Source organism: Epinephelus fuscoguttatus, linkage group LG15 (genome assembly GCF_011397635.1).
Source record: "Epinephelus fuscoguttatus linkage group LG15, E.fuscoguttatus.final_Chr_v1".
NCBI classification, from domain to species: domain Eukaryota; kingdom Metazoa; phylum Chordata; class Actinopteri; order Perciformes; family Serranidae; genus Epinephelus; species Epinephelus fuscoguttatus.
The window spans coordinates 33,844,758-33,857,575 of NC_064766.1; the positions used below are offsets into that span (position 1 = coordinate 33,844,758).

The following is a 12,818-nucleotide window of genomic DNA, read 5'->3' on the forward strand; positions in this document are numbered from 1 at the left end:
ACCAGGCCTCTAATCGAGACAGGCCTTTAGTTGTTGGCTAGTAAAAGGGACTGGGCATTTAATTGGGACGATAGATAGATAGATAGATAGATAGATAGATAGATAGATAGATAGATAGATATTAGTCTCCTGTGCTACTCCAGTAATACATGAAATACTTAACATTTGATAGCCCACTTGAAGTAATTATTGCATGAAATACTTTACTTTTACTTATGTACAATCTTGAATGCAGGACCTTTACTTGTAATGGACTATTTTCTTCATATTGTTGCTACTTTTACTTCAGTAAAGTATCTGAATATTTCTTCCACCACTGGTTTATGCTGCTAAGTGCAGCAGATTGGTTCTGCACAGGAAAACCACATGTATTTCGAAGTCTCAATCGCAGCAGAAATTCATTTCAACACACTGGTGTAGGCTATTTGTACTGTAGGATCAATGAACTAATGAACACTTCAATCAATTAATCAATCAGTCACCTTGTTTGTCCTCAGAGAACTTATGGATTTACAGAATAAAACACAAAGCACGTGAACACACCACACAAACAGGCCTAAGAATGTGTGAAAATCAGAGTTAAATTAGGTCTAAATAAGTCAGACTTCAGTACAAACAGGTCTATAAGAGTATTTACGGATTGACTGAGTAAATGTTTGTCCTTTCTGGCCCCCTGGATGATTTCAGTCAGTTCAAACAATGGTTGAATAGAGGAGAGTCTGTGACTTTCCAGTATGTGGAAATGTTGGATATCTCTCCGTTTTCCTGCCATCCCAGCACACACACACACACACACACACACACACACACACACACACACTAAAGTACACGCGCGCCATTGCACGCACACATTAGGACACCCGAGCAAACTTTTTTTTGTCAGCCCAGTCAGGGGTTTGCTATAAAAGCCCGAGCTGCCTGCTGCACTTTCTGCTCTGCTGACCTGGAGACCCCGCCGTCCAAGATGCAGACTCTCTTCCTCGTGGCGCTGCTCGGATGCCTCGGTAAGGACATTTCATATCTTTGCACAAAGATGGACTTTAAATCACAGATTTACTAATTACTCAGTTTATCTGCATTGTTATTTATCCATGTGCGTTTGCAGCCGCCGTGCTCGCGGTCCCTGCCACCCAGGTGAAATGGTGCGTCAAGTCGGACAAAGAGTTTGAGAAATGTACGGCCCTGGCAGGCGTAGCTCCTGCGTTCACCTGTATCAAGAGGGACAACACCATCGACTGCATCACGGCCATTAAGGTGAGGAGAAAAACATGATAGAGCACATTGAGATGTGCTCAATAAAGAAATCACACCAAAAATATTCTTCAAAGCTCTGTCTACAGTTTAATATTTTTATCTTGTAAATCACCAGTAACATATACTTTAAGATGAAAAAGTAAAAGTATGCAGTACAGGATGGTCCCTTTCAGAGCGTTACATTAACATTTCAAGATTCAAGATTACTCTCCTTGTAATTAATGCTATTATTATGGGTAAAATAATGTGTAAAAAGTGTCTGTTACATATATTTCAGTACTTCCATCAGTGCATCATATTCATGTTTAAATGTGCAAAATCTTAATCTGCAGTTGTCAGAAAAAAGTAGTGTAGTAATATTCCCTCTGGAAATATGTTATGGATAAAATAGAAATACTCAAGTTCAGTCACTCAAAATGGTTCAGTACTTGAGTGCGTGTTGCTTACAGCCACTGCCACAGTGTGAAAAAACTCCAAAACAATTGTAAGTCTTGCGAGTAGGCTAAGGGTTAAGAGTTTTTTGGTTTTGATGTCACCATTAAAAAACCTCTTGAACTATTTGGATTCAGTTTTTAACTCGTGTTGATGCTCTACTTGTTAACAGTCAGCAAATGTTTTCACAAGCAATGTCAGAGCTACAATGTGGATTGAAATACTTACATTTGCCCCCCACATGCAGGGGGCGATTGCACACTTAACACCTTCATCAAACATCAAGAACAACAGTAAAATTCCAGGATTATAGATAAAGTTATACGAATTACATATCCACTGAAAATTTGATTCAAGTTAAATAAAAACAGCAAGTATAAGACATCAGTTTGTCCGTTGGCAGGCAGAGAGGAATCACCACAGAGCGAGAGTTTCATGGTTCTGTTTCTTGTCTCCGGTGCAAAGGGTACACCCTGGACAGGTCGCCAGACTATCACAGGGCTGACACAAAGAGACAGTCAACCATTCACACTCACATTCACACTTACAGACAATTTAGAGTCACCAGTTAACCTGCATGTCTTTGGACTGTGGGAGGAAGCTGGAGTACCCGGAGAAAACCCACGCTGACACAGGGAGAACATGCAAACTCCGCACAGAGGGGTTCCTAGCTGGTTGGTAACAATTTGTGTGTGTGTGTGTCTTTTTTCGTAACAGGCTGGTGAGGCTGATGCCATCACTTTGGACGGAGGGGACATCTACACTGCTGGACTGAACAACTACAACCTGCACCCCATTATTGCAGAGGACTACGGTCCCTGTATGTTTACAACCAGCTGTCTTTACTGATGAAATTACCTCAAGAAAGATGATCTCTTATAGCATTTTGTACAAGCTACATGTTTTAACTGTGCTAATGATTTGTCTGCATTCACCCAGCTTCAGAGACCTGTTACTACGCTGTTGCTGTGGTGAAGAAGGGCTCCGGATTCAAGTTCAGTGAGCTCCAGGGGAAGAAATCCTGCCACACTGGGTTGGGGAAATCTGCAGGCTGGAACATTCCCATAGGAACTCTGGTGTCCATGAATTTGCTTCCATGGTCAGGCGTTGAGGACAAACCTGTGGAGGAGGGTGAGTTAAAGCACAGTCCTCAGATAAAAGTGTCACCTCTGATCACAGTGTGGAGTGTGTGCATTAGCCTCAAAAGTTAGACAATCAAAACAAAATTTGTACTTTGGCAGCCACCTTTAAAGACACTCTCCTCAGTGTTTTCCTTTATTTAATTTCATACACCTGTAACATGTAGTTAAATATGAAGCTACAGCCAGCAGTCAGTTAGCTTAGCTTAGCATAAAGGCAGGAAACAGCTAGTGTAGCTCTGTCTAAAGGTCACCCAGCAGCACCTTTAAAGCTAAAAACAGGAAGCTTCCACACCCGACCCAGCAAAAAAACCCAAAAAAAAACAGTCTGGCGCATAACCCTCTGTACTACAATGTGAAGTTTTACTGTGGCTACCTGAGTTATGAAATTACTGTGCAGCTCTTAAATTGCACTCTGCAGTAAGCATCACCACTGCATTACCTTCTCTTTGTCATGGAAGATTTCAAGATGGACGCTGTTTCCATATTTTTCCACGCCTTTTTCTTGCTGGTCCCGTCTCCAGTTTTTCCTCGATTCCCTCTCTTGTTGCAGATGTATGTGTCACACAAATTGCGTTACATTTTCTTTACTGCGTCTTGGTCTCTAAAGACTTTTGACAGATGTGAAAAAACTGAGAAAATTGCACCTGTTCCAAAAACTTTAATGACGGACAAAAGTTTCAGAGCCGGTGTGTAAACATGATTAACACAAGGTGAAGTCGTTTTTATTCTGAAACATGCGATGTGCTTGGGCAAATAATCCCAAAATTTAAGACTATTCCTTCAACATAAAGGATGCTTTATAGGCGGATTTCAGTTTTTTTTATACCCGGTATAACTTGAAATAGCTTCATGTTGGAAAAGAACAGGTAACTAAATAAAGTATGAATAATGTTGAGACTTTCTTTATGGAGTCTGGTCAGACTGTGTTAATGTGTGGGTGAAGGAGCTTTCTAAATCTTTGCTACGGCCCTGCTTTTTGTTTTGCAGCGGTGAGTGACTTCTTCGTGGCCAGCTGTGCCCCAGGGGCAACAAAGGGCAGCAAACTGTGTCAGCTGTGCAGGGGAGACTGCTCCAGGTCCCACAACGAGCCTTACTATGACTACGGCGGTGCCTACCAGTCAGTATCAGTCTTTCTCTGATTCTTCTCACTTCTTCTATAATGCTCACTGTCCTCTATTAACCTCTACACATTTATCTTCCAAATATGACAAGCTATCACAACTCAGTCTGTAGGCCTGTGATGTTTTGATCTCATTCGATGAAATACACTATACTACAAACCTCTAATGTTGATGCACCTGTGGATTGATCTCCTTAACAGGTGTCTGAAGGACGGCGTTGGAGAAGTGGCTTTTGTGAAGCATCTCACTGTACCTGGTCAGTATCACACGATCATGTCTTCTAATATGTGTTTATTATGGACTCACAGTAATGTCAGCCAAGCAGCTGATTTATATTTGTATTACGAGACTATAATATGCAGGCAATCTTAATTATTTCAATTAAAAGCCAAAATCTTTCTAGCTTTTCTAATAGTAAAATTCTATCAGATTCTAAACATATATTTATGTTTTGCTTTTTTAAATTAAATTCAACATTTTCATATTGCTCAATAATGCCAAAACAAGCAAAAGCACTGTTTCCAGGCATCGTCACATCTATATCGCAATCACTGAATACTATGGACAGCAAGTTTTTATGTAGTTCATGATTATTACATGATTTTGGAAGCATACAGCAGAAATTTCAAGGAGGAAATAAGTTTTGAGAAGAAGCCAGCTCCCATTTTATAATTAAAATTGCTAATTAATCCATTCTGGGGGCGTTGGTGGCTTAGTGGTAGAGCAGGCATCCCATGTACAAGGCTGTTGCCGCAGCGGCCCGGGTTCGACTCCAGCCTGTGGCCCTTTGCTGCATGTCTCTCCCTCTCTCTCTCCCCTTTCACACTTCACTATCCTATCAATTAAAGGCAAAAAATGCCCATAAAAATATCTTTTAAAAAAAATCCATTTTGTCCACATTAAATTCAAGTTAACTATCCAGCCCGTTCTGATGCCAAAGTCGTCAATTATTGCAGTTTTTTCAGTGATTTAAGTGTCAGACACCAACGGTAAAAGTACCTTTAATGGCACTGTGATATGACACCAGACGGCGTCAGTTTGAATAATATCTCATCACCTTTGGACGACTGTAATTCTCTTTTTACCTCAATAAATTCTCCATACACTGTTGACAAACCATCCAGAATGTTGTGGCTAGGCTCTTCAAACAATCCGACAGATGGTCACATATTCAACCTATTCTAACCTGTCTGCACTGGCTTCCTTTTAATTTTAGAAATCATTTTACATTTTAGTGCTCACTGATAGGGTCCTACAATACCTGGCTCCACAGTATATTATGCATGTGAAAGGTGTTATATCCTCCTGAGACCCTGTGTCCTCATATGAGGACATCACATTCTGGGTTTACCTGATCTTATGCTTCATTCTACTTAACCCACTGTCCTCGTTCATGGACACTTTTTTGTGCCATCTAGTGGTAGTAAGACCACAATACACTAATCCATGCAAAAAGAAGATGGCAGCCATCTTTGCCAAGTCAGTCTGCAGCCGACACAAAAGTGAACAAAGTCCAAAACCTGATCACATTTAATGGTAAAAACTTATTTATTTATAATTAATGTTTCATGGTTGGTATGGTAACAGCAATGGTAACAAGCTAAGGCACTGTTAATTAGGAAGTACTCGTTTGAAGACATTATTAATGTAATTTAAAACAATAAGGCAACACACTCACAAAAAGCAAAAAGAAAACATACAGACTACAAAAACCTAACTACTAAAGTGCAAACTACTTATGGTTGGGAGAAGATGGGTACGATACATATTTAGCACTGGAAGATTGAAAGAGAAAAAGACTAATGTTGAAATCATTGTTGTGGCACACTTTCAGATGCCGATAAGGCCGACTACGAGCTGCTGTGCAAGGATGACACCAGAGCGCCCATCGACAACTACGCAAGCTGCCACCTGGCCAAAGTACCAGCTCATGCTGTTGTCACCCGCAACGATCCACAGCTGGCTGAATTAATCTGGAAAAGCCTCAACTCAGTACAGGTGGGATATGAAATATTCGTACTGCACGAAAAGCAAGCATCAAAGCTGGCTGCCTCATAAGTTAAAACAGGGAGAAAGACCGTGAGTCATGATATAATAAGTGTGAGTCATGATATAATAAGTGTCACCTGTGTTTCAGTTGACCTACAGTATATTTCAGTGCTTTCATACTGAATTATCTTACTTTTTGTCTTTTCAGGGCTTTGATCTCTTCTCCTCTGCTGCTTATCCAAACTCCAAAAACCTGATGTTCAAAGACTCAACAGTGAAGCTGGTGCAGCTGCCCCCAAACACAGATTCCTTCCTGTATTTGGGTGCTGAATACATGAGCATCGTCCGTTCCCTTAAGAAAGGTACTGTAAACATGAGCAGATAAAACAGACACGTAGATATACAAACCATCACACATTTATTAGACAGCAGACACCGGCTTATGGTTGTGCTTTTATTTTCCAGAGCCCACTGGCACTACATCCACCGCCATTAAATGGTGTGCTGTGGGCAAAGCTGAGACGGACAAGTGTGACATGTGGAGCATCAACAGTATCGCTGACGACACCACCGCCATTGAATGCCAGAATGCACATACAGTTGAAGAGTGCATGAAAAAGATTATGGTAAAACAGTGTTGTTTGAAGATGTGTGAATCTGTCACAAGCTGATTCTTGTGGCATTTGTCTCTGATTATCTCTCATGTTAATTGTCCTGTAGCGTAAAGAGGCTGATGCAATGGCAGTGGATGGAGGACAGGTGTACACCGCTGGGAAGTGCGGTCTGGTTCCTGCTTTGGTGGAGCAGTACAATGCCGGTATGAGGCTTAGAAACACAAAAGCCATCCCGCACAATCCTGTTTTATACTTGCTTTTCTGTATGACTAATATGTGAATCTCTGTCTCTCTCCACAGATCTGTGCAGTGCATCTGGAGGTATTTCAGACTACATTAAATATTAAAATATTGATATTACTATATCTAAAAACACATACCATATTTACTTAGTGATACTGAAACATGAAACATTTAATCTATGTCGCTATACTACAATAGCAAAAATCCCAAACAACATCCTGTCATTAACACTGTTTACACATATTTAATTTCCCAGTAATTCCTGGGGAAGTTCCATGGAAAGAGAAATGTAACTTGGTGCTAATTATGGGAAAATTTTAAATGTTCTTGACAGAGAAGCTCCATTTGAATCCAATTAAATATTCATTCATAACTAATTTATTATTGGAAACTTTATTCTCCATCTATTTTGAGTTTTATGCTTCACTGTAGACAAACTGCATATTTCAGCATGTTCAGCTGACCTGCTGTGCACTTTGAAAAAGCCTCTCTAGATTATGCACACACTTTACAGGAACTGATTAGTTGGAAGTGTACCAAGCAAACACTGTCTATTTCTTCCAGTAACAAATCACATAGTTCTTTCCAGGACACCTAATGGAAATCATTAGGACATTACGGAGCAGTAAATATCTACCAAACAGCTTTAAGATGAACTTTTTAATTAGATTAATAATCTGACGGATAGTTTTCTGATTCGTCTCCCTCTGTACTTCCACTCATGTAGCCGCGGCCTCCTCTTACTATGCTGTTGCTGTGGTGAAGAAGAATTCAGGCGTGACCTGGGAAAACCTGCAGGGCAAGAGGTCTTGCCACACGGGCATCGGCAGAACTGCTGGTTGGAACGTCCCCATGGGCATAATCCACTCACAGACTAATAACTGTGACTTCAGTAAGTGACTGCGGCCTTCCTCTGCTAACACTCCTGTTCGTATACTACTAAGTTGAAGACTATGTTTCCTATCAACAGTATAAGTAACGTTTTATTGAACACATTGATCTGCAAATTTGTAAAATGTTCTCCTATTTAATTACAAGTCCACCTGTAGCAACTAAAACATCTCATAATGGCTGCAGTATGTAATGCACCTCAAAGCTTTGGTAAAGTTTATGTAAAGACTGTCAAGTGTCAAAATTCTATGCCTTGTATACCAAATATCCACCCCGACCATTGACAATGTCCATACTGAGGGGGGTGAGCTGTGAAAGATATTAGTACGTCTGTGCATGTTTTCAGTGCCTATGTGCACATATTTATGTTTTACCCTTATTGGTCTCTCATATCTAAATGTAATTTTTAGAAGACATGATTGTGTAACACCAACACACACTGTCTCCTCCTCTCCTCAGCCCAGTTCTTCACTAGTGGCTGTGCCCCCGGAGCAGACCCCACCTCTCCATTCTGTCAACAGTGTGCCGGCAGTGGCAAAGCCGTGGGAGATGAGTCCAAGTGCAAAGCCAGTGCTGAAGAGCAGTACTACGGCTACGCTGGAGCCTTTAGGTAGGACACAACCGTGGAGTCATTCGCTGCATACAGTTTTACATGTGTGTATGTTCAAAGAATAGCTTGACATTTTGGGAAATCTCTGTCTGAGATTTAGATAAGATTGGTACCACGCTCATGTCTGTGTGCCAAGTGTGGAGCTTGAACCAGGAGGTCGTTACATAGATTGCACCTGACATAGATTAGTGCAAAATTTGTAAGCAGCTAGCATGGCCCTCTTCAAAGTTTAAGCATCTCTGAAGCTCACTTATTAACAGGTTGTATCTCATTTGTTTAATTAATGCATTGGCGGACATGTAAAAATGACTATTGTGGTTTTAGGCGGAGTTCAGGTTAATGTAAACTTAGCTTGACAAATGACAGTTTATCCATCAGCTCAGCAATTGTTTGCATCTTCTCTGCCGTTTGCAGCCCACTGCTGCTCACCAAGAAAAAGTAACTGCCCCTAAAACCCACTAAAACCAAAAATTATTGTTTTTAAACTTTTGTATGAATTGAATTAAACATGATGCATTGTATTAATTGGTGAGCTTTAGGGGCTCTAACAGTCTAATATTTGCAAATAGCCGGGCTAGCTGTTTCCCCTTGCAATTTCTTTCCCAAGAGTGTTTCGCCTAGTCCCGTCCTACTGTGCTGTGATTGGCTAGTACATCCATGCATCAAGGTTGGATGCAGTTAGGGTTAGAGCAAAGATGTCATGGTACTATCCAATCTCAGCATAGAAGCGTGGGACTAGGCAGAACACTGGGGGAAAAAATGAACGTGTTTCCTCCTGCTTCATTTCTTATGCTAAGCTAAGCAAACACAGCTCCAGCTCCAATGTTGTCATCTCACTTTTGGCAACAAAGCAATTAAATGTATTTCCAACAGAGACAAACTACTGCAGTAATTACTCTTCCAGAGCACCCTGCACAGGGTAGAAACCTCATCTTCATAAGTTATCTTCTGCATATCATTATAGGTGTCTCGTTGAGGGTGCCGGCGATGTTGCCTTCATCAAACACACAATTGTTGAAGAAAACAGTGGTGGTAAGAGACCGACACTGACCTGTCTTCATCTCAACTATAACTGTGTTGTTTTGTATAAAACTACAACATTGTTCTGCTTCTTCTTGTCAAAGGCAAGAATCCAGCAACATGGGCTAGTGGTGTTAACGCTGACGACTACCAGCTGATCTGTCCTGGAAAGGGTCCAGTGGCAGTCTCTGATTACGCCAATTGTCACTTGGCTCTTGTGCCCGCCCACGCTGTGGTGACTCGTCCAGAGAGCCGCAATGAGGTTGTCCGCATTCTCCTGGAGCAGCAGGTTAGTGATGATTTTTTCTTAGGTCATGAGGAGTAAGATACAGGTTAAAATTCCACAGTAGCATTTTTGGGGGAATTTTTTGCACATTTGGTTTTAATTTTACAAGCATTCTCCTCACTTTCAACAGCATTTTTTTTTTACCTTTTACCTCTGTTGACTTCTGGCCATGTTATGGATGGTTAAATTATATAATTAGATCGCATATAAAATGAATAAATCTGTCTTTGAATTAAATATAGTAAGTTGTTTTAAATCTAATTTTATTTGTATTTATAGGTCAAGTTTGGCACCAGTGGCAACGATCCCTCATTCAAGATGTTCCAGTCAGATTCTGGAAAGAACCTCCTCTTCAAGGACTCCACTCAGTGTCTCCAGGAGGTTCCAGCTGGAACAAACTATGAAGGGTTTTTGGGACAAGAGTACATGACTTCCGTTAATTCACTCAGAAAGTGCAGTGAAACCGCTTCAGGTTTGTACAGCTTTTGGTCAAAGAGATACTAATAGGGCTGTAATTTAACTGATTGATGTTAAAGGTCCCATGCTGTAAAAAGTCAGATTTCTAAAGCAGATGTGGGTGTTATGTAAATACTGTGAAAGTGTCAAAAAGTTTAATCCACAGAGAAATGCACACAGTCCGTATTAAAAAACCTTTGCCTTTAAATGAGTCAGGACTTCCCTGAAGTTGTGATGTCACAAGTATACTACAGAAAGTAGAAATGACTGCTACAGTACCGTAACAGATAGATTTTAATAATACCTAATACCATGGTGTGCTGCCCACTGAATATGCACAGTGGTGTTTGTCCCTCTGGCCCTGCTCATGGGTTCCTGCTCAGCTCATAGACTTTACATTTTGATGATATCACAGATTTTTAACTCACTTTTCTCAGCTTAAGGAAAGTTACAAATGTAAAACCTCTATGGCTCAAAAAATCAGAATAGAAAGATTCATAATTGACCTTGTTTGCAGTCTGGGGTGTTGTGTCAACAGTTTTAAAGGCGTCCCTTCTATAATGTGGCCTTCCTCAGGGCCTGCATTACAGTTATTTCCCAGTTGCAATGATGGTGCAGAGACACCAAGAGCACAGATGTGGAAGACCCAGAAACACTTAGCCTACCAATCAGAGTGGACTGGGCTTTTTTTGGGGAGGTAGGCTTAGGGTGATAGGCGTTAAAACTGAGCATTTCAGATGGAAGGTGAATACAGGTATTTTCAGACAGACAGTATGAGAAAAATAATGTGTTTTTTTAACATTAAAGCATGCAAACATGTTCCAGTAGAAACCCAAAAATGAACCTGAAAATGCACATAATAATGGACCTTTAAAATTGTCTAATTGTAGCCTTGCCAGGCCTTAAAAATATGCCCGCTCTGCATTCTCGAATCTTTTTTTTTTTTTTGTTTGCTCATATGTTTGTCTTTTTCTGTTTCCAACAGATCTGGAGAAATCTTGCACTTTCCATTCCTGCCAGCAAAAAAACTAGTGGCAACCATGGACCACGCAGTGCATCATTCAGCCCCCAATGATTCGAGCACCTTACCCACACTTCTCACACTCAACCCCAAAATTGCATTGTGTATTTTCTTGCTGATCCTTTTGTAGACTTGTTTTTAGAAGTACGACCAACAAGCAGATACATTGCACTACCACAACTTACAAATCAATCACCCTGTGACCAATCACGCCCCCATGTAGCTATTTTCATGCTGTTGAAACCTAATGTTACGTTACCTTTGTTATTGGATCAACTATGTTTTGTTAACACGTGCCTGACTTTTCTCAAATAAAGCCTTTTTAATGCTCTTTTGTGGTGACACTATGGTTATTTTCTGCAGTAGTGTAATGTTGAGACACTCATCTGAAAAATCACTAAAAGTACATTGTGGTATTATAATGAAAGGGTATATGATAAGGACAATATTATCGAATTTGCATCCAATGCTATAAACAGCTTGCAGTGGCTTATTGGCCGTAAATTTACAAGTCTAAAAGTAAATTAACTTAATAAACATTAACTGGTACTGTCTTTTTGGATGACAGTGTGTGTCTATTTGACAATGTGCTTTTGGGGTGCTCCAAAAAGCTTCCTTAAAGCTCCACCCAATCAAAAATCTGCACAAAATCCTGTGGCAGACATCTAATCATTAACAGACAGGAAAGTATATATCACTAGGGGTGAGTTTTCAGTACAAAGACCCCATCTGACCATTTATGTCAAAACTTTGGCAATAGGCAAACACATTTTCGTTGACTGAAGCTGCTATGAACCACCAGGGTAAAAATTAACTTTGGGCCCTGAATGACCTCCTGCATGTGGTAATTTGTTTAAACTAAAATCTATTTAGTAATATGCATCATGTAGATTGTGACACAAGACTTTGCCACATATGCTGCAGACTGTGCAGGTAGGTAATAATGCAGAACACCCCTTTATCATTTCAGCTGATGCCCTATTTTAGTTGTGCACATTCCCAAACAAATTTGCTGAAACTTTGTCATTTTCCAAGTAAAAATCAGAAACATTTGATTGTTTCAGCCTCTCAGGTGCAGGGAGCTGCTGCTTTTATAGCCATATGTCATAATTAACTTAACATCTGTGTCTTAGTTACTGTTTTGGGAACCACAAATAATATAAATATGTAACCTTGGGCTCAGAGAAATTTAAATTTACATTTTATTACATTTTACAGAAAAAATATGAAGTAAGTCATAAAGAAAATAACTAGTTGAAAATGAAGATAATTCTCCTGCCAATATCCCCCTATCTGTTAATCATGGGTACAAATGAGCTGTCCTTAGAATAAAGCAGAGTACAATATTTTACTTACATGGGGCATTTAATTAGTTACTTCACAATATAATAAAGGACAGACTAAGGAGATAATGATGAGGGTTACAAAAACAATCTCACCTCAGTCTACTCAGTAGTTTGCTTCCTCTGTAGATGGAGTTTGTTGAGATTTAATGGAATGTAGATGTTTAAATTTCCATTTATTAACAAGTAAAGGTAGCATGCACATCCCAAAAAACTTAATGCTGGGTGCTGGACCAAAAGGTAAGTATGAAATAAAAGATATTTAAAGTATATTAATATTTAAAGTGTGTGTGATATGTTTATATTTACATTTGCACTGCAGGCGTTATACCTGCACAAATTCTTAAAGATTTTCTAAAAGAATCTTTGTAAAGTGGTATTTTGGCATTGTTGTAT

At 39.9% G+C, this 12,818-nt stretch overlaps 1 protein-coding gene across 1 annotated transcript; it reads left to right on the plus strand.

The window, feature by feature from the left end:
* The first annotated feature begins 866 nt into the window (after positions 1-866).
* On the plus strand, positions 867-11,410 carry tfa (transferrin-a). Its single transcript, XM_049597854.1, has 17 exons — positions 867-1,004; positions 1,106-1,254; positions 2,404-2,506; positions 2,626-2,817; positions 3,816-3,945; positions 4,150-4,205; positions 5,784-5,947; positions 6,147-6,300; positions 6,404-6,564; positions 6,659-6,755; positions 6,853-6,873; positions 7,523-7,687; positions 8,146-8,296; positions 9,261-9,328; positions 9,421-9,605; positions 9,882-10,074; positions 11,044-11,410. Exons 1-17 carry the CDS (start codon positions 965-967, stop codon positions 11,088-11,090), a joined length of 2,076 nt encoding a protein of 691 aa, XP_049453811.1. The 5' UTR covers positions 867-964; the 3' UTR covers positions 11,091-11,410.
* The last annotated feature ends 1,408 nt before the right edge of the window (positions 11,411-12,818 follow it).

Bases quoted from the DNA above. Each gene is read 5' to 3' on its own strand.
- tfa (XM_049597854.1), top strand. From the start codon at position 965: ATGCAGACTCTCTTCCTCGTGGCGCTGCTCGGATGCCTCG. The intron at 2,507-2,625 runs GTATGTTTACAA...GCATTCACCCAG, and splicing joins TGCAGAGGACTACGGTCCCT to CTTCAGAGACCTGTTACTAC. The intron at 3,946-4,149 runs GTCAGTATCAGT...TCTCCTTAACAG, and splicing joins GACTACGGCGGTGCCTACCA to GTGTCTGAAGGACGGCGTTG.